The sequence below is a fragment of the Nannobrachium achirus genome (assembly GCF_963921795.1).
Source record: "Nannobrachium achirus genome assembly, chromosome: 11".
Taxonomy (NCBI): domain Eukaryota; kingdom Metazoa; phylum Chordata; class Actinopteri; order Myctophiformes; family Myctophidae; genus Nannobrachium; species Nannobrachium achirus.
Genome location: NC_137820.1, coordinates 28,449,032 through 28,474,951, shown reverse-complemented (window position 1 = coordinate 28,474,951; position 25,920 = coordinate 28,449,032). Strand labels below are relative to the sequence as shown.

The 25,920-nt window shown below is 41.1% G+C and overlaps 1 protein-coding gene across 1 annotated transcript in view; it reads left to right on the top strand.

Annotated features, from left to right (window-relative positions):
• Positions 1-25,920, top strand: part of b4galnt4a (beta-1,4-N-acetyl-galactosaminyl transferase 4a) — a gene marked incomplete at both ends in the record, with an annotated part of 477,817 nt that overhangs the window by 128,826 nt on the left and 323,071 nt on the right. Inside the window, one exon of the mRNA XM_080736977.1 lies at positions 15,599-15,711. Within this exon, the coding sequence (XP_080593103.1) occupies positions 15,599-15,711 (113 nt within the window). The remainder of the gene's footprint in view (positions 1-15,598; positions 15,712-25,920) is intronic.

Below are 25,920 nucleotides of genomic sequence, written 5' to 3'. Positions count from 1 at the left end.
CACAGTAAGTATTGCTGCTGTTTTAGAGCATAGGAGGACATGAACAAATGAGGCTGCAGCTGAAAACACTGGAGCGGAATCTCCTCCTGAAAGCGCTCTTAGTATTCTGCCCCTCATCGCTACCACAACAGGCCTCGCATGGCCTCGCGCAGCAGCCCCGCAGTCGATTGGCTCCCATTAACCTTCATTAGGCCTAGTAAATTCTAAATCCTAATGGTTTTTCTGAAAATAAATAAATAAATGAAACTATTCTTAATGTCAAGGACCACTAGAAGTAAATGTATTTCACCACAGACCCCCATCTCAAAATATTCTGTTCCAGGGACTCCCCAGAAGCAAAGATATGAGTTAAAAAATGTTTGCTTTAAAATAATAATATATTCGAAGATTTGCACAACCTTTCATGTTGTTTTAAAAATAGCAGATCTACAAGTTGCTATGAGCTTGTAGATCTGCTATTTTTGAATAGCCAAAGTATAAAAAAATATTGTTAAAGTGATTACGTGACACAGATGCGTTCCCGGTCTTAATTGGGTTCATTTTAAAGATCTCCCATTACGTCTTGAGAGCGTACACATTGATTATAGGTCCATTTGTACGCTCTCAGAGTTAAAGACCTTGGCTTTAAGGCTCCATTTTGGAACCCCCTCAAGGTACCCAGAGAGGGTCCCTGGACCCCACATTGAGAACCACTGATTAATTACAGAGAGTGGGTTTGACACTTGTTTTGAGTAATTATATTGGTATCAATTTAAAAGCAAACAATGCACCTTAACCACTTCAACCACATATGTCGTTGAGCGGAGTCCCACTCCACAGGGCTCTATAGTAGTGTATTTTCTGTTTTATCTCTTCATTAAATATCTTTGCTGAACATGCCCAAATTTGGAGATGACTGACATCACTGATACGTCTGTGTTCCCAAGCATTATTTCTGTGACTCCTACATTCAATCCCTCATATACTGTGAACACCCCCGGGCTGGGTCCTAGTAAGAAATTAACAGCAAACATGATTATAACTAGGGATGTACCGATCGCGTTTTTTTGCTCCCGATCCGATCACGATTTTTTCCCGATCCGATATTTCAGCAATATATATTTAAAAAAGATATATATAACCTATTATTAATTTATTTATGATGATGATGATTATTATTATTATCATTGTTATTATTTAAACATTATCTAACGTGGATACCTTTTTAGGCTATATATATGGCTTTTTTTTAATCTCAAGTCAAACTAGAAATACTGTTCCTTCGAAACAGTGTGGGCTCGATTCCAACCCAACAAATAGGATACTTTAAGGTACTGTAAGGTACAGTACCTTACAGTATTGTACTGTACCTTACTATACTGTACTGCACCTTACTGTACTGTACTGTACTGTACTGTACTGTAACTTACTGTACTTTACTGTACTGTACTGTACCTTACTGTACTGTACCTTACTGTACTGTACTTAACTGTACTCTACTGTACCTTACTGTACTATACTGTACTGTACTCTACTATGCCGTACTGTAACTTACTGTACTGTACTGTACTCTACTGTACCTTACTATACTGTACTTTACTGTACTCTACTGTACCTTACTGTACTCTACTGTACTTTACTGTACTCTACTGTACCTTACTGTACTGTATTGTACTTTACTGTACTGTACTTTACTGTACACTACTGTATCTTGCTGTACCTTACTGTGCTGTACGTTACTGTACTTAACTGTACTTTACTGTACACTACTGTACTGTACTGTACCTTACAGTACTGTACTTTACTGTACTCTGCTGTACCTTACTGTACTTTACTGTACTCTACTGTAACTTACTGTACCTTACTGTACTGTACTTTACTCTACTCTACTGTACTGTACCTTACTGTACTTTACTGTACTCTACTGTACCTTACTGTACTGTACCTTACTGTACTGTACTTTACTGTACTCTACTGTACCTTACTGTACTATACTGTACTGTACTCTACTGTGCCGTACTGTACCTTACTGTACTGTACTCTACTGTACCTTACTATACTGTACTTTACTGTACTCTACTGTACCTTACTGTACTCTACTGTACTTTACTGTACTCTACTGTACCTTACTGTACTGTATTGTACTTTACTGTACCTTACTGTACTGTACTCTACTGTACCTTTCTGTACTGTACCTTTCTGTACCTTACTGTACTTTACTGTACTCTACTGAACCTTACTGTACTTTTACTGTACTCTACTGAACCTTACTGTACTGTACATATTCTATGTGTTCTAGATCTACATTTTTGATTCTGTGTTTGGGAACCAGCAACTGTCAAATGGACTCCAACTGTAGTGGAGTATATTGAGTGCATATACTGTAGGCTAACAATCCCAGATCACATCTGTCCTCCACTATGTCTATAACCAAGGCGTTCTTCTATGTGGCCACTCCAGACTGAGGAGTGGAGCATGGCTTTTATTGTGTTTGTGGATCTGACTTGGAAATTTTTGATATCTCCCTGACAACCAACAACAACCACTAATATGGCTGACTGTCCCTGCGGGCTCTAGGATATATGGCTATGGGATTTACATCCCATCGCCCGGACTTGATTCTTGATCACAGCTGTGTAATCAGTAGAGTGGAGAGGGACATTTATTTATAGTTTTAACTATAACTATAGTTTTATACATCACACAGCTTAGATATTTGGATCAAATCAGAGAGCAGACCTGTGTGAACGCATTGATATAAATAGCATATCTGAAGTGTGAATATTGCAGCCACAGCGCCTTAATATAAACATGGGTCCCTTTCCTCACTAAACCCATTGGAAATGCATTGGGTGCTTAAAGTTAAACATTTTTATTTTTTTATAATTATACTACAAAACATTTCAAAAAGAAAAATACACGCACACTTGTCCTCAGTAAGCTGAACACATAAAAATTTGAATGGTGTTGAAAGGTGTAAGCGTTTAAGAGATGAAGCGCGCCAAAGTTTTGAGGATACTGACTAGTATAGAAATAAATAATGAAGATAACATACGTGTGCTCGCCTTCCAGGCGAGCCCACAATTAGTGCAGCTTTGGTTCAACTGCCTTACCCCTTATCTCTAAACTTCTATTTAGTTTTTTTTACTATTTTGAAAATCATTTTTGAATATTTCAAATAGCTTATCTACAAGCTCACAACGATGTAGAGCAAGGACCCCCAATTTTGAGAATATACTTTACAGAAACACTATCCTAAAGTTGCTTATAATAAACAGATTTGGCAACACTGGCTAGAATGCATCTTGTTTTATAGACCTGTTTGCTTGTTTCTCTCGCAAGTTAACAGAACCTGGCAAGTGGTAACAATACTTAGCTGTAACAACACAATGTCTCTCTCTGTGCATGCTGAGTGCTACTGCTAGGCTAGCTCCCGGTGGAATTGACTGTTTTTAACTCTCTAAAAAGGGATGTAAAATGTTATGCTTACATCGACAAGCAAGTCTACTCTCATGGATTACTTTGGACTTGTTTGCTGGGATAATTTCTTTTTGAACGAGGCAATGTTGCCAGCAGTCTGATAAAGTGAGCTATCACACGCGCACACACACACAAAAGATTCCGATCTTTTGAAAATGACGCGATCGGACCCGATTTCCGATCACGTGATCGGAGCGGGACATCACTAATTATAACCAACTCGACAGAAGACGTGGTGCCAGGGATGCAAAAAAACAGGGAACTTGGGTCTCACACGAGACCCAAACAAGGGCTCACCGCACCGAGTGAGCCGTCTGCAAGCATGGGGGCCTGGCCAACCAGGAAGAAACACTTTAGTTGGGTTCAATTTGTATGTAAATGAAGCTCTGATTTAATAGATCAAAGTTAAAGTTTTGTAGGGAATTCAGGGATTCAAGTTCCACTGGCAGAGCGTTCCACTGAGTGCTATGGAAGCTGCATAATAGAAGGCATCAGAGAGCACACAGTAGCATGGTTTCTGTTGCGTTCTGGGCCTTTTGCAGTCCGAGGGCCTTTGGGGGGGAAAGCTTCTGGAGTGCTGTTACATTTTTCATTTCACTTTCTTCTGAAGTCAGACTCGGCCTATCGTTGCTGCCGGGCAGAAACCTTGTATCTCCATCTTTTAATGTTTTATGTTTTTATGTTTTAAATAAATGAATTCCATATTTTATACGTTGTCACATGACACGCAGAAGCAGTGAAAAATAGACCATCTATTAGCTCACAACCTGTTGCATCGCAGATATTTTCGCTATGATTTATTGTTTGGCCTATGACATGCACAAAACTGTATCGCCAGGTTGTAAGTTGTTAAATCTTCTCTTGGCTTTATAAATATTCAGCCAATGGAAAAGTATTAACAAGAGCATATATGACTAATACTATGACTGATAACTACTTTGGATTGATTGGAAACACAAGTTCCTTATTTCCATATCCTGAAAAGTAAAGGTTTTGGACATACAAGGTTTCCACCCGACAGCGACGATATCTGACGGTTTGGAATGGATGCAGCTTGTGGGTCTTCAAGTTACCCTTCAGTATACTGTGTGTGTGTGTGTGTGTGTGTGTGTGTGTGTGTGTGTGTGTGTGTGTGTGTGTGTGTGTGTGTGTGTGTGTGTGTGTGTGTGTGTGTGTGTGTGTGTGTGTGTGTGTGTGTGTGTGTGTGTGTGTGTGTGTGTGTGTGTGTGTGCGCGCGCACGCACATTCATGCGGGCATGTGTGAATTACAGACGTATATTTAGGGGAATGATGGTCCCAGGCAGGCAGCGTGGGATGGGTAGAGGCCAGGGAGGACTATCCTTGGGCTTGGATTCTCCCACACAGTACCGAGGGATTTGTTCCACAAACCCTTGCTTCCCTCCCATCAGGGAACCTGCAGCAACGTTATTTATGAGTCTGACTGCACCACTAGCAACGCAGTTACACTTTTATACATTCTCTCTGTCGGCTGGAAACCTCATACTGTATGTCCAAAACCTGTTACTTTTCAGGAGTCAAATTCAAAAGCATCAAAAGTAGCAGATCTACAAGCTTGACACGTGTCGCCTCGTGCCGCGATTCGAGCTTGTGGATATGCTACTTTTGATACTTTTGTGTGACGCTGTGTGATCAAGTAGGGCGTACATTTTTTAAAGAAACACAAAAAGTTAAAATACGGAGGTAAGAGGTTTCTGCCTGACAGCGATGATATACCGTATACTTTTTACTTTATGTAGGGCTATTCATCATACCTTCAGGAATGTTGTATTCCGTCAGGAACACAACACTCTGTACCAGAGTTTCTCAAAGTGGGTGTTGTGGCACCCTGGGGTGCCGTGATGCCAGACCAGGGGTGCCGCGAGATAATTTGATAATATTTGGAATTCATCAATATCACTACATCAATATCACTTCACTATGCTTAGTAAAACAGACCTGATTTGCACTGTACTTGTTGGGTTATTTTTCCATCTACGACAACTCTCTGCACCAAAAATAGCAGACCTACAAGCTCAGAACGCGTCACGTTACTTGTGACGCGTTGTGAGCTTGGAGGTCTGCTATTTTTGGTGAACTTTCCCCCCAGAATAGGCATGCTGGGGTTCAAGTGGTTAAACGTCAAGTATAACGTTATTTTCAGTCAGTTCTGATGGAACCGGATATTTCTCAAATAGGATTGGAATAGGATTTAAGATTCTAAAGATGAACAGTCTAATTCAGGGGTGCCGTGGATGAAAAAGTTATTTTCAGGGGTGCCCTGAGTCAAAAAAGTTTGAAAACCCCTGCCCTACTGTAGGTTGCCATGACACAAGTCTAGCGGTGCATGCAATACACAAACGTGATGCGTTGTGAGCTTATAGATCGGCTATTTGTGGTGAATCTCCCCCCCAGAAATAGGGTTAAAAGGGTTAATAGGGATAGTGTTGGGGTTCAAATACGTGGTTAAATGCCAAGTGAAAAATATTTCCTAATGGAAACAGATATTCTTTCAAGTCTTCCTCGTGGCTTCAGGGATTGTTATACATTGCTGGCACGCCAACACAGATATCTTATTCTATCATCCCCCCCCCCCCCTCCCTGTTGCCCTGTTAGTTCTACAGGGATATTACAGTACAGATCATGAAACACTCTTATGCTCAGAACACGACTTCAGCCAAAACGGCGTACATCCCAGCTTCAAAAGACAGCACTTAAAGAACATTAAAAGCAAGTGAATTATAATGATTTAGTTCAATGAGGTATTTTACTTGAGTATTACCAATTTCCAATACTTTTACTTCTACTCCACATCTCAGATGCAAATATTATACTATTACTCCACTACATGTATTTGAAAACGTACAAGTTACTTTACTAGTTACTTTGTGGATATAAATTATAATATTATAAAACATGCATGAACCACTTTAGGCCTATTTTATACCTCGGCTATTTGAAAATAGCTGATCTACAAGCTCACAACGCGTCACATTGCGACTGTTATAAGCTTGTAGATCTGCTATTTTCAAACATTGTGTCAAGTACTTTCACTTTTGGTGCTTTAAGTATAGGCCTACTGATGCCAATACTTTCGTACTTTCGCTCGAGTACATTTTGAATTCCAGACTTTTACTTGTAACGGAGTACTTCTACATTGCAGTATTGATACTTTTATTTAAGTACAAAATGAGAGTACTTTTTCCACCGTCCACCATGCTATTAACCTTCTATCCTCTGTGGGATTAAGGAATGCTCTCACAGATTGAGTCTCACCTTGCACTCATGCAGTTATTTGGAATAAGAAAGAGAGAGTGTGTGTGTGTGTGTGTGTGTGTGTGTGTGTGTGTGTGTGTGTGTGTGTGTGTGTGTGTGTGTGTGTGTGTGTGTGTGTGTGTGTGTGTGTGTGTGTGTGTGTGTGTGTGTGTGTGTGTGTGTGTGTGTGCGCGCGCATGCTTGCGTGTGTGTTCGTGCGTGCATGCGTGCATGCCTGCTAGAAGATGCCTCTATCTCTGGAAACCGGGGATACAGTATGTTACTGGATGTCGGAAGCGCGGGTTATTCCCAGTTTGAGGATGTTCATAACAGCTCATGCTTTGAATGGAGAAGCCTTTGGGGGGCGTAGAGGGGATGTTTGGGATAACAGCGGTAGCTTTGCGGGTGCCTGCGTGCGCTGGGAGATCTCCCATGCTGCTGCTGCCTCACCGTACCCAGATGGAATATGGAAATGTTGTTTTCTCTCGGCCGCATCCTCATTCATATTTGAAGAAGACTATATATACGGTAGCAGTGGTGTAAAGTAACTAAGTACATTTACTTAAGTACTGTACTGTATTAGGTATTTGTACTTGAGTATTTCCAATACTTTTACTTCTACTCCGCTACATCTCGGACCCAAATGTTGTACTTTTACTCTACTACATTTATTTGAAAACTTTAGTCACTACTTTTTAGATTTGAATTATTATTCAAAAACATACATTAACCACTTCAGCCCTATATACATTTCGTCCATTTGAAAATAGCAGATCTACAAGCTCACAATGCGCATTGTGAACTTGTAGATCATCAAGTTGCAAAATATGTATTTTTAGACAGAATAAGCCCATTCCCAAGATGCACTGCAATCTTTCATGGGCAGATGTGACTTATGGGGGCCGGGCTGGTGTAAATAGTAACAAAGAAATTGCCGGCTTATCGAGTCTAAAAATACATATTTAGCCACTTGTACGCACGCTAAAACAATAGAAAGCAGTAAATGAAAACATTTTAACACTCAATCTTTTCTTTTCTCTAATTACAATCTAAAATATGAACCCTTGTTGTAAAAGAAACAAAGTTGTCCTTTAAGTATATTTTCATACCAATACTTTTGGACTTATACTCAAGTACATTTTGAGTTCCTGACTTTTACTTGTAACAGAGTTCTATATTGCAGTGTTAGGTACTTTTTCCACCACAGTATTTCATGTACACGAGGTGGGACCATAGACTGTGAAAAACGGTGGGAACCCTTTGGTTTCTATGCTGTGAAAATTAAGCTTTTGTTTGCCCTTGTAGGGGTGTCGCCATCATGGTACCCATTACTACCCAAGGAATGCTATTGGCTGCCAACGGTCACGTGCAACTGCAGGGATACATGCATGGGACATTGTCTTGAGCTTGCCGAAAATAAAGCTCACGAAGAAGAATCATCACAAGCCTATGATCACAAGCCCCTCCTACAGCATACCCAGCTTTAACATCAATTATAACATAAATTGGACCATATTTTCACAAAACGCATATCATGGTGATTGAAACAAGGCTTTAAACTAGCGACAGGAACCATAAAGTATTTATGACAATGTTTATTAGGGTAAGAAAATCAAATGTAAAAGTTCGGCGGAAATGAATGGAATCCTATGGAGAACATGTTGCTTTTGGTACCAGAACAGCGCAACTAGCGGCCGATCATAGGAACTTTTAGTTCCGTGTTTGCTTCATTTTAAATCCAGACAACTGGCTCATGTTGTTCATACCAACCACACATGAATCCTGTGCGTCAGCTTGGTATTCACTACAATGTGGTGTTATTTTAACTCTGTGTAACACTGTCAGCAAATTGAACATTCAGTGTACATTTGTACACCACAGACTTAACAAATTGATGAAACTGAGCGTGTGTCCAAATATGATGATTTCTGGTACTGGTTTTCAACCTTTTCATTTCAAAGACCCACGACATGTTGTCTCGTGTCTCTTGATGTGTCTCAGATGGACCCCGTCTTTATTAAATTCGTAATTTACATTCGGTAACATAATGGATACACACAAACACAAGGACATTTTCTCTGCGTGCTAAGCATAAACAGAGTTTAAATTTTTCCTGAGAATCCTGAGACTTGTGTTGAATTGAAAGTGAAAGTGGGGGGTTGAAGTGGCAAAGTAAAGTGAAGTCCAACACGACTAGGATTTGGCGTTCTCTCCTCTTTGATGTGCGTTACCTTTGAAACACGCTGGAGGCCATATTTAACAGACAGCTGCTTTCTGTTCGCTCTCACAAGTCTCCCGCCCGGCAGGGGTTTCAGTTTGACGTAGAGAGCATGACAGACATAATCTCAACTTTGACTTAATTTTGTTTTGTTTTGGTTTTTCGCTTTGCTCTTTTTTTTATGTTGACTTGAGATCAAAAGACAGTCAGCCCCTCACACACAGACCAAAGCCCTGCAGGTGTAAAGAGAATGCATTCGGAGTGTGTGTGTGTTGATTTGCTCATTTTAGTTTTTTTTATTCAGCAGACGTGCAGACGATTCTTTTCAGAAGATCAAAGCCAAAGTCTATCACCGTTGAAATTAGCTCCGCTGCTGAAGGAATGGAGGGAACGTGGAGACAAGGACATTTTGCAAAACACAGTGAAATATCGTCACTGTCGGGGAGAAACCTTGTATCTCCAAGTGTCAAATTTGTACGCGTTTACGTAAAGTAAACCCCTGCTTCACCATACAAGACTGTCGCACAAAACTAGCGAAAATAGATCTACAAGCACACAACGCCTCACGTCGCGAGGTATATCGGCTATTTTCACTCTTTTTAATCCTTTTTAAAACGATAAATGCAAAACCAACAGTTTCGGACATACAAGGTTTCCTCCCGACAACAACGATATACTTTATTCGTCATTATGCCTGAGATACTCCAGTGTCGGCCCTGTCGGGAAGCAGGTCATAGGAAAAGAAAAGATACAGAGTCTGGGTATTTGGCCCTGTCCTGCCTGAAGGCCCCTCTGTACCCCTTTGTACACTCTAACAGTTATCATGGGGAGTCCTTGAGATTAAAACGCTTGAGAACAACAATTGTTCTAATCGTAGGTCACTGTCTTTCGTTTGTTCTTTCTCCCATAACCCTCCCAGCAAGCACGGTCAGGACCTGGACCAATCAGTGACTTCTCGATTGGGGCCAGATCAAGTCAAAACATGACCTAGTCAGATCTGGCCTAGAATATCACCTGATTTCAAACCAACATAAATCCTGCCCACGAAAACGGACGTCCTGGATTAATCAGAGAGGGTCCGATCGAGGCCAGATAAATATCATAACTAGTCAGATATGTCCCAGAATATAACCTTACATGCTCATATTTCAACTAACATCTATCTATAAATGCGACAAATCTCTGTCTGCGTGTGTGTGTGTGTGTGTGTCTGTATGTAATCCGCGTATCTCGAGAACCGTTCGTCCCACCAACTTCAGATTCGACACGCGCGTTCCCCGCCGCGGCGCGGAGTGCAGTGCCGGGCCTCGACCCGACCCGATGCACGGTTTTCCAAAACCGGCTCAAAACGTTCGGAATCTCCGGATGCGGAGATGATTGTTGACATCAGGCTGTTTCTGAGGAAACCGGCGCTGACTCATTGTGACATCACTTCATAAAAGGCTCTGACATCACGTACGCCACATGAGTCAACCATGCCATGGTTACGTATTGAATGTCATCAGCATGACGTGTTCTGATGTTATGGGCATAAATGGACACAGGCAAACATATGGTCAAAACAGGTCTTATGACAACAGGTATAATGGGGTTTGGATTAAAGGGTAGGGCATTCACAGAGATCTCCATATACTGTATGGGCATAAAATGGACGCCCGTATGCGGAGCTGATGTCTGACATCAGAGTTTTCCGGAACCGGCACTGTGTCAGCAGAGATCTCCATATATGGGCATAAGTGGACACAGGCAAACAGATGGTCAAAACGGGGGTTTGCATTAAAGGGTGGGGCATTCATTCCCTTTTTACATTGTTCCCGATCTGACCCCACCGGAGTCACCAGTGACGTTATCATAACGTCATCATGACGTAATTTGGCTTGCAGGGCTATCTCTGTTTGTCTGTCTGTCTCTCTGCCCCCACTCTCTCTCTCATTCTCTCTCTCTCTCCCCCTGCATTAATGATGAGTAGCAGACACAGTAGTAGTGGTTCACCCATCCCTCCATCCCTCTCTCTCTCTCTCTCTCTCTCTCTCTCTCTCTCTCTCTCTCTCTCTCTCTCTCTCTCCTCATCTCCTCGACTGCCTCCGCTCACCCTTCAGACGCCCCCACTCGGCCCCGCCCCTCTCTTATTCCACCCAACCCCTGATTCAACCCACCACTCACACACACTGTTATAGGGGACATATTGGAAAACCATTAGTTCTCGTTATACTTTATAGCTGCCCTTTCTCCTCGCACTGTGTTAATCACAATCCCGGCTCTCTCTCTCTGTGTGTGTGTGTGTGTGTGTGTGTGTGTGTGTGTGTGTGTGTGTGTGTGTGTGTGTGTGTGTGTGTGTGTGTGTGTGTGTGTGTGTGTGTGTGTGTGTGTGTGTGTGTGTGTGTGTGTGTGTGTGTGCGCGTGCGTGCGCAGTGCTCAAGCCTGCATGTTCTGTGTTTTACGCTGTGAGCAGCTATAAGCTATAATGGCTCAGTTACAGTGGAATGTATTTGAGGGGACACACGTGCGCGCCTGCATGCACGTGCACTAACACATACACACAAATGCAGTACACACACACACACACACACACACACACACACACACACACACACACACACACACACACACACACACACACACGCCAATTTTTATGACAGAGAGGCTGTGGCTCAGGCGCCATCGTTTATGACAGCCCATCCCTAGCCATGGCGATGTTCTGCATTTCATGAACCACCACGGTTAAATGGGATCCCAAGCCCAGTCCAATACAAATAAAAGGAGATTGCAGTGAATAGGATATGGATTCCTTTTTATCGGCGCTGTCAGGCGGAAACCTCGTATGTAAAAAAAAAAAAAAGAAAGAACAAAACGTTACTTTTCAGGAACGGTAACTTTCCTCTTCCACCCTGGATTTTAACCCTGTTTCCTGCACATTAAGTGTTGACATTTTTACCACTGAGCCAGTGGCGTCAGTTCAGAAAAAGCTATATGGCAACATGACTAGGGCTGTCACAATTATTACTAGCATTATTACTAGCATTATTAATAGCAGATCTACAAGCTCACAACGCGTCGCATCGCGACGCGTTGTGAGCTTGTAGATCGGCTATTTCCACTATCAAAGTTATTTTTTAAGTAGTAAGTTGTCAAATATGTCAGTAATTTCTTTGTATATTTAGGTTATGTGTCATATCTACCATGTACAACTTCAAAGCCTAAAAGCCAAACAGAAATGTAATATCAACGACAAAAACACAATTATATCGTTAATCGATATAACGATCGATATAACGATACCCTGGACCCAGGGTATGGCAGCTGCATACCCCTGCCATACCCAATTGACGCCCCTGCACTGAGCTAATAGAGCCTGCCTGCTGGCTCAGGGGATGAAGTGAATCTTGACCATCAGGTAAAAATGTGTCTCTGCTGTGTCTGGGGTCTTCAATGTTTTCAGGCCAAGGACCCCTTAGTTGAGACAGAGATGAAGCAGGGACCCCCACAACCTGTTCGTAGATTCAATATAGTTTCATTGACAGCATAATCATCAGTGTATTTTGCACTCATGTCAATTTGTGTTTTCAGATATTTAACCACTTGAACCATCAATACTTAATCAACTTGACCTTTCACTCTGTACTTAGTCTGCTCTTTTTCCCCTCTACACCAAAGCTATTTGACAAAATTAGCCGATCTACAAGCTTGTAGATCTGCTATTTTTGGCTAAAGTTCTCCGAATATGGACGCTAGGGTTCAAGTGGTTAAAGGGAGGGAAAAAAGTTTCTATCACACAAAGATTTGATGGAGGACCCCCTGGTATCTCTGAGGACCCCCTGTTGAAGACCCCTGGAATAGACAAAATAACCTATAACCACCCCAATTGTAGAAGTGTTATTTTGTTACCACATAGATTGGACAAAATTACATTTTATTCACTTAAAAAAAATGACATACCGGTAGTGCCACTTTTACTTTTATTTTAAATAGTTGAAACATGGAGATACAAGGTTTCTGCCCGACAGTGACGATATGGATTCCTTTTTATGTGAATATCCTACGGGAGGGATATTGAAGCTGTGATGGCTATCCTCCACATATCCATTCACTGCTCGTAGCTCTAAATAACCAGCCACGCATCTCACACAGGGCTGGATATCCGCTTACACAGGATCACTGTCACCACCGTCGTCACATATTTAGTTCCAAAGTTTGATAGACGGTCAACCGCTTATCCCTATTTGGATAAAAATAAAAATAAAATAGAAATATAGTAGACTGACAAGCCAAAAAGTTGTGCGCTTTTCTATTTGCTATTTTTGGATTCATGTCAATTTGTGTTTTCAGATATTTAACCACTTGAACCGTCAATACTTAACTCATTGAGTGCCAATCACGAGATATCTCGTGATATATCATATAGTGCCACAGTGCCAATCACGAGATATCTCGTGATTTAAAAAAAAAAAAAAAAAAAAAATATTTTTTTTTGAAAAAGTTTTTTTGGAATTTTTTTTTTGGACACCATCAAATCTAGTGAAAATGATTTCAATCGCGATTTTGCATGTTTAACCCCCATACAACCCCCATACAACTCAGGTAGCAGACCTCCAAGCTCACAACAGTGTAAAACATAATGGCTATTATCTCAAGAATGCCTGAACGGATTTCCAATCGGATTTTTTTGTTTGAAAGCTGTGAACAAACTGCACAAATCCACTCCAATGCAATCCAGGATTGCATTGGATTTTTTAGAGCTCATTCTTCTCTGTTTTTTTCCCATGCATGAGGTGTGCAAGCGTTAATCATGGCTAAGTTGACGAAAATAAGGCTTTTAAAATGCTTGGTAGCTAATAGCTAACTTCAAGCTAACTTCATCCTCTTCCTGTACATGCACAAAGGAAAGTGTTCAGGCAAGTCATGGCTGCAGGGCTTCTGCATATACCAGCATATCTCTATGGGATTGTCTGGGGCACACTGAGCCCCCTCTAGTGGTGAAAGGGGGGCATTAAATGAGTTAATAAACTTGACCTTTCACTCTGTACTTAGTCTGCTCTTTTTCCCCTTTGCCTAAAATAGCCATATCTATACAAGCTCACAACGCCTTGCAGCGCGAGGCGTTGTGAGCTTGTAGATCTGCTATTTTCTACAACAGTCACACCAGAGACCACAGGCACACTGTTGCTCCAATCCGCATCCCAAACACAGTTCAGGGGTCGGCCATGCGGATAGTCACACCAATACCACAAAAATACCACACAATAGCAATGGTTGTTTCAAATGATTTGTAGATAGTTTACAATTAGGAAAAGATTCTGTTTGGGGTTAGGATTAGGCATTTCGAGGTTAGCTTTGAGGATTTGGGGATTAGAAATATGCATGATTCATACTTGGTTGCACAGCAGTTTCGACGCGCTGTGAGCTTGTAGTTCGGCTAGTGTTGTCTTTATGGTTAGGGTAAAAATTGCAAAAAAACTAATTGATGTATCTTTATGTAATTTATGTGTTAAAAGAGGGTTTCTTGCGTCAGAGGGACCTGACTATGATGACCACACGTTATTTTGTGTAACGTGCACACAGATGCACACACACACAAGAGCGCACACAGACGCACACAGACAAGCACAACACACACAACAACACACATTCTTAATGAGCGGGTTTAAATTCTGGTCATTCTCTCTCCCAGGCCGAGACAACTGTCATCATCGCACCACAAAACTCCCATAATCCATCTGTGGCTCGACAGCCTCCTAACGGCTCCGCTCCTCTGCACATAAACTGCCCCTTATGTCCTATCATGTCCGTCTGTCTGTCTATCTCTCTGTCCATCTGTCTGTCTGTCTCTCTCTCTCTCTCTCTCTGTTGTTCTCTGCTTCTCTTATTTTACTTCAGTTGTTCTCAACCTGTGGGTTGGGACCCCCAGGGGGGTCCCCAAATTATTTTGGGGGGTCCCCAGATGATTAACCCAATGTGCAATATTGTTTTCTCACTCAACAGTAAACAAACCAACATAAAGTTTGAGTGTAAAGAGTTACATGCAAATTTCTAAAGTGACAAATTAAATATTGGCCAAATTGTCAAATATTAGAGGCAGAAATTATTGAAAATAGACGATCTACATGCTCACAACGCCTCTTTGTTGTCACGTTGTAGTTTTACAAGTGTAAGAGATGTTCTCACAAGCCCCGCCGGATGATGAAATATCTGTTCTCTTGCTCTGCAACACTTTTGGTGATTCGCCAACAACCAGTTAACCAGGTTTTGATGCTATATTAACACTTTTGCTGGAGGGCCCCTTGGAACCCCCCTCTCGAGGACCCCTGGGGGTCCCCGGAACCTGATTTGAGAACCAGCAAACTACGCGTTGTTGTCAGGTGGAAACCTTGTATGTCCAAGACCGTTCGTTTTGTATTTGTCATTTTAAAAATGAACTAGACTAGTGAAAACAGCAGATCTACAATCTAACGCCTCGCACTGCGAGGAAAAAACATACAAACTTGAAACTTGGAGATAAGGTTTCTGCCTGACAGTGACTTACTGATGATGACGGTAATGGTGATGATGATGATGATGATGATGATGATGATGATGATGAATAATGATAGCGGGGGGAACAACATGTGTTGGGGATAGTTAGTGATGCTAAACGCTAAAGGCTAACAACTCGTTGTTGTGTCCTGTATTCAGATGGAGAGAGGCAGACGGAGGGGACAGACGCCAGCCGTAAGAGGGACACTCGCTCTTCAGCTGGACACCACAAGAACGAGGACACCAGTGACAGCAGGGAGGACGATATGGCGGTGAGTTCTGGCTTCTCTCTCTCTTTCTCTGTGGACAGATTGTATGACACACACACACGCACACGCACGCACGCACGCACGCACGCACGCACGCACGCACACACACACACACACACACACACACACACACACACTCACACCTGTGGGAGAGATGGATTCTGCTTGTCCGGCTCCGGGCGAGCATTGCATCATTTCTCTCTGTCTGTCATCCCTGTCATTGAACAATACTATTAGCACATTAGTGTTGTCAAAAATATCGATTTATCGAAAAGTATCGATTTTCAATATGACATTTCCATAGTATCGATAATATTGATACTCTGTTTTTACCTCTCTCGTTGGTTTACACCAACATTACTTTTATGTGTATCCTTCCTACTTTGGCTTATTCCTAGTTATTTTCTAAGGCCTATTTGTACTTAGAATGTGAAAACATCAAAGGCAGGACTTTAAAAAGTGCATTACCATCTACCTCAAGAAGTTCAGTATTTTTCTTTAAATAAAAATAAACATTTTTGAGTATAGACATTTTTCAAAATATCGTATCGAAGTTAGAAATCCAGTATCGTTACAAGCCTAACACACGTTATTCTAAAGGAAAAACACACTAACAAACAAACAAAAGTAGCATCCCACGGAGCGTAACTGTGTTTGCTCTATGTCTCTACACGCTTCTTCCAGGGAAGTCAGTTTCACTCATGGATGTGCACGGCGATCCTTATTTTGGGGAAAGCTTTTGCCGAAAGTAGAAGATCGACAAGTGGCACGACGCGTTGTGAGCTTGTTGCAGAGCGTTGTGAGCTTGTTGTGAGCTTGTTGCAGATCGACAAGTGGCACGACGCGTTGTGAGTTTGTTGCAGATGAAAAAGTGGCACGACGTGTTGTGAGCTTGTTGCAGATGAAAAAGTGGCACGACGCGTTGTGAGCTTGTCAGAAAAGACACTAGTGTAAGCCCTGAGGGACTTGTGAATTAATTCAGTAGCCTCTGCCACGGGTTTTCAGTGATTTACCTTATTTTCGCTGGCAACTGGAACGCACCATATGGCCAAGATGTAAATAAAAAGCACATATGGCCGGACGACGATCGTCTTTTCTTTCATCCGGAAAATGAAAATCCTATCTGTGATCATCAGTTCTTTAGTCTGTAGAAAAAAAAGCTTGTTTGGACCAAGAAAACGCATCTGGGATTAAAATCCGAGATGAATGCATTTTTCTAAATCCACTAACCTGGAAGTAAATGGAATGACATCATTTCTGTCTGTATTCTGGGATCACTCACGGGTGCGGGAGAGAGGCATCAAGCCCTAAACCTCTGAAAGGGCTGTTTGATCACACACACACACACACACACACACACACACACACACACACACACACACACACACACACACACATTGCCCAGCCCCACCTCCTACGCCTGTCTAATGAAGACCACAGTGTGTGTGTGCGTGCGTGCGTGCGTGCGTGTGTGCGTGCGTGCGTGCGTGCGAGGATCAACCCACCGCGCTCCAACAATCACAGCCCACATCTTAATTATTAGCAAACACTCTGTTCCCTGTGTGCCCTCTGATTAGCACTCTATACTGCCTGTGTGCCAGGGGGAGGGGGGGGGGGGGATTACTGTGGCTTCTCTGAGTACAGAGTAAAGAGATTAGTGCAATGATTCTCAACCTCTTTCATTTCAAGCCCCCCAGTTTGTCTACGGGCCCCCATTTGATAAAAAAAAAAGAAAGAAAGTAAAAATACATATCGTCGTTGTCGGGTGGGTCCAAAAGCGTACGTTTGGCAAACCATCTTGTTTTCAGGGGGGGGGGGGGGGGGGGGGGGGGGGCACAGATTATTCAACAATTAAACACAACATCAGCAGTTTTAAACAATTGAAAAGATGTTATTGACCAAATATGAACAGGTAGATTGTTCCAGTCAGAAGAAGCTAAGAGCTTTAAACCTAGTATAAAGGATGCTTTGGCAACTGATTTAGATACTCTTGGCACATCAAAGAAAACCTGTGCACAATGTCTCAGTTGATGTATAGAAGTGAAAAGAAGCATGGCAAGTTATGATGGACAGCCAACAACTCATCTGCATAAACGCTTATAGATTGTATTGAGGGAGTGAATGGTTAATACTTCATCACAGTCATTTTAACCACTTCATCCATATTCGATATGTTGGCTATTCAAAAATAGCAGACATACAAGCTCACAGTAGATTGTTGTAATAATATAGACATTCTTACGATACGAGATATGCTGTTAATGGTCATATTATTGTACCCAGTTCAAACACTAATTCAAAGCAAAAAAGTGTCATTTATAGAGCCATAGTCTATTGGAACAATTTACCACTTAACATTCGTCTAATACAAACAAATCAGCCTTTAAGAAAGAAGTGCTGAGGTATTTACTGGAAAGCAGTTAAGGAACAGCTTTAGGGCTAAATTAATTTGTAAAAGTTATTTCCTACCAGTATTTGTTTTAATCTATTTCATATTAATGTACTAATGTGAATTAATGCAATTTAATCTGGTTGTAGTTTTATTTATTGTGGTTTTTTCTATATGTATTTTGTAATATGTCTTTCTATGGACCCCCAGGAAGACTAGCTGATTGCTACGGCATCAGCTAATGGGGATCCTTTTCAAATAAACAGTGCGACACTTCGTGCCAACAAAGTGTCGTAGGCACGAAGCTCTACAGGCTCACAATGCGTTGCCAAACTCGCCATGCCACACAGTGTGAGCTTGTAGATCGGCTATTTTCAAATGGCCGAAATGTACATAGGGCTGAAGTTAATGTATCTTTTGTAATAATAATCAAAATCTACAAAGTTAACTTGTAACTACAGTTTTCAAATAAATGTAATGGAGAAAAAGTTCAATATTTGGACCCAAGGCCGAGATGTAGTGGAGTAGAAGTAAAATAACTGAAAATTGGAAATACTCAAGTACAATTTTAATTAAGTCCAGCATAGTACTCGAGTAAATGTACTTAGTTACTTTACACCACTGGCGCTACAGTAGTTTCTTAGGCAACATGAAGTTCCACTTTATGTGGGTTTGCTTCATTGTAAAACACCTACAGTGTTAGCCTGCTGACCCTGCAGTATAGGGTCAGTGACGTGACGCCCCAAAAAATGTGTTTTTAAAAAAACTTTAAATTGCAGGCATAAAAGTTATTTACTTTTGTTCTACTCACTCTCAACCTTATGGAAATATTTTGTTTTTAGATATTTTATTGGAATCAGACTTTATTCAGCAGTTTGTTGTACTTGTGCCTAAAATCGTCATATGGTGTGACATGAAAATAATTGTTCATAAAATGAAAATGGAGTACATCTTTCTTAAGTTACTCACTTTATCAAAGTCCTTTATCATAACTAACCAGTGATCCACTATAGTTTTTTGAAAATTAATTATATCTGTATATTTTTTTCATAATCGACACTCTGTGTGAGGCCCATGTTCATGATCTTACAACATATTTTAAATGTATTCTGTCAAAACTTTCTCTAAAATTACACAAATATTTGTGACTCTTCCTGATAATATTCTCTATGTAATCCATAAACATTTTTTTGGTTTAATCATTAATAAAGGTATGATTTTTCACTATTTGGAATGTCACACCAAATGATTTAGTGTCACACCGTATGATCATATCTTCATGTGTCAAAGCAAACTGTGTTTTAACCTACCTATTAGTGAGTACTGAACTTTACTGATTGATTAAACAATTACCCAGGATAACATGGCCTTAATATTTCTGAACAGGATATTATTGTAGGGCTTTAACATGGGATAAGAAAGAATTGTAGTAGTAGATGGATGATGAGGATGTGCACAGGAATGCTACGCACACCTAAGTCTTCTGCCGGCCCACGGCAGAAGGATCCTAAAGAGACAATAAGGCGCATAGCCACACTTGGAGCCAAGGCAACATTTTATTAACACCAATTAGTGGAAACAGAACTCAGCATTCAGGTAAATTGCTTTTTTCCGAAGTCTCCTGAACTTGAACACAGCATTTTGTGTTGAACAAATGTAATTAGGAATCATGACATTACACCACATCTCCACTAGCTAAAGAGTGCTGGGTTGCGCAACTCCGAAAATAGCTGATCTACAAGCTCTCGCAGCACAACTTGTTGAGAGCTTGTAGATCAGCTATTTTCGCTAGTTTTGTCTCGGGTCCTACCTTAACACTGTCCACTGTCCAGTCCAGTGAGTGAAAGTACAAAAGTATTAGATCAGATTAGATTATACGTTTAGACTGTATTGTACATCAGCCAGTCGTATTTGGTGAGGGTAGCAAACCGGTTGCCTTGTTGCGGTTCTGCTATGCCACAGACAACCTCCTGCTCTTCGTAGAAAATGCAGTCTCGTCCCTTTGGCTCCTCTCTCCTTGCTGGGTCATTGTTTAGTTTCTCCCTGTACTTTCTTGTTCTCTCAGCACTTGTCATTTTTCAGCTGACAAAAGAAAATGGAATGTATAGTTTAAGACAAAGAGAAAATATTGTTTAGATTGAAACAATATGTTAAGGTTTCTGTGAAGGGGTTTCTGCTCTGTCTGATGAATTTGAAGTATCACTGAATGAAGCTAAATTACATTTTATGTAAAAATGTTTAAAACAAATGTTTAAAAGTACAAAAGAAACATGGAACTTTGTTATTTATTGTTATATCTGTAGTTAAATACAGTATAAATCATATGGTGTGACAATCAAGTCATATGGCGTGACAAGCAGACATGTCACACCATTATGATTAAGTGTCACACCATATTACGTTTTCTGCATTTAGGTTTACCTTGAGGCTACTATGTACACATTAGCATGCTAACAGCATGCTAGCTATAACAAAGCAACCTAGATCTACATGGAAATATGACCAAAACTTCAAATAACTTAAGCTTTTTTTAATGAAAAGGTGTCACACCAACAGACATCCAAAGTGGTGAGTTTGTCAAAGTTTCAACAAGATGGCATTTCATGAAAATGTTAAAATCATAACTCACCTCAGACACCTGTCTTGCAGTTGTGCTGGGAGTGCTGAATAGCCTTACAGAAGAAGGACCTCTCTAGCCAATAGGTGTCCAAATAATTGCCTGTTTAATTTGTCCAAACTAGTGTCACACCAAATGATTTTGGTTTGGGGGACAAAATGTTTTTGATCAGAAATGACTGAAAACATTATGCTTTGACTTTGAAAAGATATAGGCTCACAAATAGACATTTTTTTTAGCCTAAATTCATTTTCAAATGATTTTTAGCAATTCTTTTTCTTAGTTTTATTCAAGTTCCCACTTTGAGAAACAAGGTCAGGACAGTCACACCATATGAGTTTTGCCATGTTTGGTTGAAAATTCTGAAGAAATGAGGAATGAAATGTTTTAATCTTGAGTAAGTTCACATAAAGCTTAATGTCCTGCACAATATTCAGAAGGTTTTTGACAAATATATTTTTTATTTATACATGTTTGACACCGAGGACAGCGAAAACGTTACGTCACGTCACCCACCCATAAATAAAGATGTTTACTTCTCTCTAGCCACGCTGCTTGAATATAGAAAATCTATTCAAAGTTTTCAGATAAGCTCGTTTAAAAAGAGAAAAGTAACGAAAAAAAAAGGGTTAAGGCTGAAGCCACACCAGAGTATCTATGGATTACCCATTCCGCCAATGCATTTCAATGAGAATGGAGCGTTTTCATGCGACTAGAGGATTTCTGCAAAAAAAACGCTCCATTCTCATTGAAATGCATTGGCGGAATGGGGAATCCACTCTCATAGGTAGTGTACTTTGGTGCCTAAGGCTTCAATCCGTAAAATGTATTGTGTCCTATGCTGCATTTTAATCCTAATCTCCCATGTGTGTGCATGGAGATATTACCATTTGACCTTTGTGCAATACCACTTGTCAACCAGTAGTGGTCCTGTACCTGACCACAGGAGGTACATGACTTGTATATTGGAGATATACTATCTCCATATTCTAACTTTTTGTGTTTTTTCGTAAATTAACAGCCCTACTGGATCATACTACAGCATCAAACAAAAGCATCACACGTAGTAGATCCACAAGCTCGAAATGTGGCACGAAGCATCACATTTTGAGGTTGTAGATCTGCTACTTTGGCTACTTTTGAATTTGAATCCTGAAAACTGTTTTGGACAAATGAGGTTTCCACCCGATAAGAGACGAATAGAAGAGTGTGGAGACTATACCTCCAACTCCCACAGTTGTGGTAGTAAACATACTATTACTACCACAACAGAACACATACTGTTTAGATCACCAGTAAGACTCCCTAATCGGGAGATAAGCGACCGTTGGTCGCTTATCTCCACAAATATCACAACCTCCACCTCTCACGTCATACGGGTAGCCATAGTTACACCTGGAATGTTGAATCTCCATATATGGAGATAACCTACGCATCACACAAAGTCTGACCTCACCAGCCCATACTTGGGCATGGACGACTTATATCTCCATATACGGAGATGGCCATATATGGATATACGATGACATCACAGAGTCCACAGCTGATGATGTGGCGTGATGTCATACAATACACAAACAAGCCCTATATAAAGGGGCAATTCTCACCAGGGAAGAGAGCATTGCCTGGAATGTTGAATCTCCATATATGGAGATAACCTACGCATCACACAAAGTCTGACCTCACCAGCCCATACTTGGGCATAGACGACTTATATCTCCATATACGGAGATGGCCATATATGGAGATACGATGACATCACAGAGTCCACAGCTGATGATGTGGCGTGATGTCATACAATAAACAAACAAGCCCTATATACTGATGCGATACGATGACATCACAGAGTCCACAGCTGATGATGTGGCGTGATGTCATACAATAAACAAACAAGCCCTATATACTGATGCGGAGATATGAGCAGGGCAAAGGTGTGACGTGTGACGTGTGACCGACCGACGGACGGACGGCCGGTGGAGGTTTTAATAGTAAACTGCTCCCTGACGGTCGCAATTATGCAAATATGCATAGTTTCTGTTTGACCATTTTAATCCTACGCAGGCTATGCGTGCGTCTGAGTTTTGAAATCTGCTATTTTTAGCATACTGTACATATTGTTTTAAAACAATCGTTAATCGTAATCAAGGCAAAAGTTTCAAATGATCGTGATATTGATATTGTTTTGAAGCCATACTGTATCTCGCAGCCCTAGTGTTCTTTATACACTGGTGTTTTTCCCTAGACGCTTGAGCTTTATTTTTCCATTAAACGCAGCTGTCATGAGCAAGCTTTATAACTGTAAAGAAATCAAGCAAGCACTTTCATTTGGAGGAAGGCCATAAACATCTACGTTAAGCTTTGCTACATCATCAAGAAGTTTTCCATACTGATATTTTTGAAGTGGCATTGATGGGCACATATAAACAACAAAGTATTGGTGCAGGGCGATATTCTTTTCTCTCTTTTTTTTTCATCAACTGTCAGCTATTGATGTGCCAGTAAACGTTATTATTATTATGAGTCCCGGACTTAAAAAGACATGAATCTGCAGTTTATCAATAGACAGCATGGTGCACGAATGAGTACACTGACTGAACCACTGACAGTATGTTGTACAGTACACAATACACCACCTTGAGTGATTGATTGATTGATTGATTGATTGATTGATTGATTGATTGATTGGATACTTTATTAGTCAGAAATGTAAACAGCACCTGGTTAGACATTAAGGCTAAAAGGATAACAAAGTCCTCTCGACTCTTGTTTCCATTGTGGTCCTACAGTATGTGTTCTATTCATCAACATAGGATAACAAATGTACACAATAATATATGACAATGATTGATAAATAAGAATTTTACTCTAAAACCTTAACTCAAATAAAGAATAACATGGAATCCAAGAAGATGATGAGTTTATCTTAGAAGGCAATAACAGCATAATCCAAGAATGGCATCCAGCATAGCATAATCCTGTACGAGAGTGCTGGGACCTGTCCCTCCTTGCATCCACATACGTCCAATAGGGGTGGGGTGGCACACCTAGGCTATATGACACTTCTGACAAAAAGCTGTTCAGCAGGAAACAAGACTCATCAAGACAGAAATGGTTAACAATAGATCAAGAGAAGTTGACATCAAAGTCTGATTACTGTAAGTGTGATTTCCTCAGGACAGCAGATCGCAATCAACATCATTCAGACAGACCAGAGACACCTCCGGTGGGAAACAGCGACAGCTATTAGTCACAGCTGTTGTAGGACTTTAGATGTTAGTTACGTGCACACATTTTAGCAGACTGCCTATTAATATAAACAAAATACAATACATGTTTAAAACCTATTTATCAATCCCTCATTTTCTAAACATGTTGTATTTCGTTACTTCAATTTGCAGGCATAATCATCTCACAATCTGATTTCTGGAACAGTCTGGTGGGTGTGGACCACCGCGGGTTTTCGTGCTTTTAAGCTTGTTGAATTTAGTTATTTCAATTTGCAGGCGGCTTTTCGTGGCATTAGGCCTGGGCCTAATGTGTGCAATGTTAGAAGAGTATATGGAACATGAATCATAATTAGAACAACTGTCTGTTGAGATTTCAATGATTTCTTGGCTAATAGAGCCACCAACAACCTCGGAACTTAGTGATAGTTTCGCGCTGTCTGCTCCAGGTTGGGTGACGCGTGTGCTTACGCCCTCCGCAGGTTTTGTCTCTGTGACTTCGGTGATAGTGGCTGCGATGACAGTCGGCTCTGGAACCGATTTAGCTTGGTTCTCGCTCCTTGCTGGCTCGGTCGCGGTGACGGGCGCTGCTAGCGCCTCCTCCGCGGGACGTATCTCAGTTGCGTTGACTGCCGTAGTTGCGAAGTTTATGATAGCTGGCGATTTACGAGAAACATTGGTGTGCGGGTGCACCCGACGCCGGTGATAGGTATTTTGTTATGGTTAATATCATCCTTTTATCAATTCATATTGATTGTTAGATATGAATTATGATACATAATTATATGATTCATTTATTAGGTTATATTATGTGAACTACTGTCTGAACTTACATTATAGGAGACCATGTTTTGGTTGTACTGTAAGTTCAGGCTAGTGGATTACAGGTCATAGCGACTTTGGTTACCCTGACTACGAGATCATGTTTTGGTTATACTGTATGTCTCTGTCTTCTTGTTTTGATAAGGGAATGAATCAATGAGTCCCACAATCTTACTGTCATAATCTGTATTCTTTATATACTGTATGTTAACTTCCATCTTTGGAAGGGAGAATTAGCAAGCTGCCACTAGGATGGTATGCTCACTGTTTTGTCTCTTTGTCTGACTCTCTTCAATACAGCAATTTATTGATTATCCTTTGGCTCGTCTCTGTCTTATTTTGGTTATGGATTTATCCATATCCATATTTATTGAACGTAATAATTTATTTAACAGCCGGCGAGTTTAGGGCAGGCGTGAACAGTGTGCTCTGAGGCCGCACAATAAAAACAGAGCCTGTTTAGTGTTTACTCTGCGACGTTCATGCTCCTCTGCCGGCAAACGGCGGCTCTTGTCAGTCTAGCAACTTGTTGGGCTGCCCTCGTAGCATGGTTTCTTGAAAAAGCAGGGGTCACAATCAGTGATAACGGGGGTTTGTGACTGTGTTCGCCCAGTTAAACGTTCTCTCAAACTTTTCTGATCCAGTCCTTGGCGTAGTTTTAACTGGAATATCTCTGCTTCAAGTAACGCTATTCTCTGGAGCAGGGAAAATTACATGAGTACACTGAACCACAGACCAGAGAGAGAGAGAGAGTGTGGGGGGGGGGGGGGCAGAGAGACAAAGCGATACATCTCATGTCTCATGCAGAAACGCGGTCATCATCAGAATCCTTTGAAGTCCCGGGCGGCATTAGGAAAATGTGCTTGAGGAGGGAGCTGTGGAGAGTGGAGAGAGGCAGCAGCAGCTTGTCCTGAACAGCTCTTCACTAGACTGTGAACCTGAACAGCTCTTCACCAGATTGTGAACCTGAACAGCTCTTCACCAGACTGTGAACCTGAACAGCTCTTCACCAGACTGTGAACCTGAACAACTCTTCACCAGACTGTGAACCTGACTGAATCTATGACTAGTCTACTCCTCCTGTGCATGGCGAGTAGATTTACTCAAGTGTTGTTATGATTTACCCAATACAAATGCCTTCTAAATCAGTAGTTCTCACA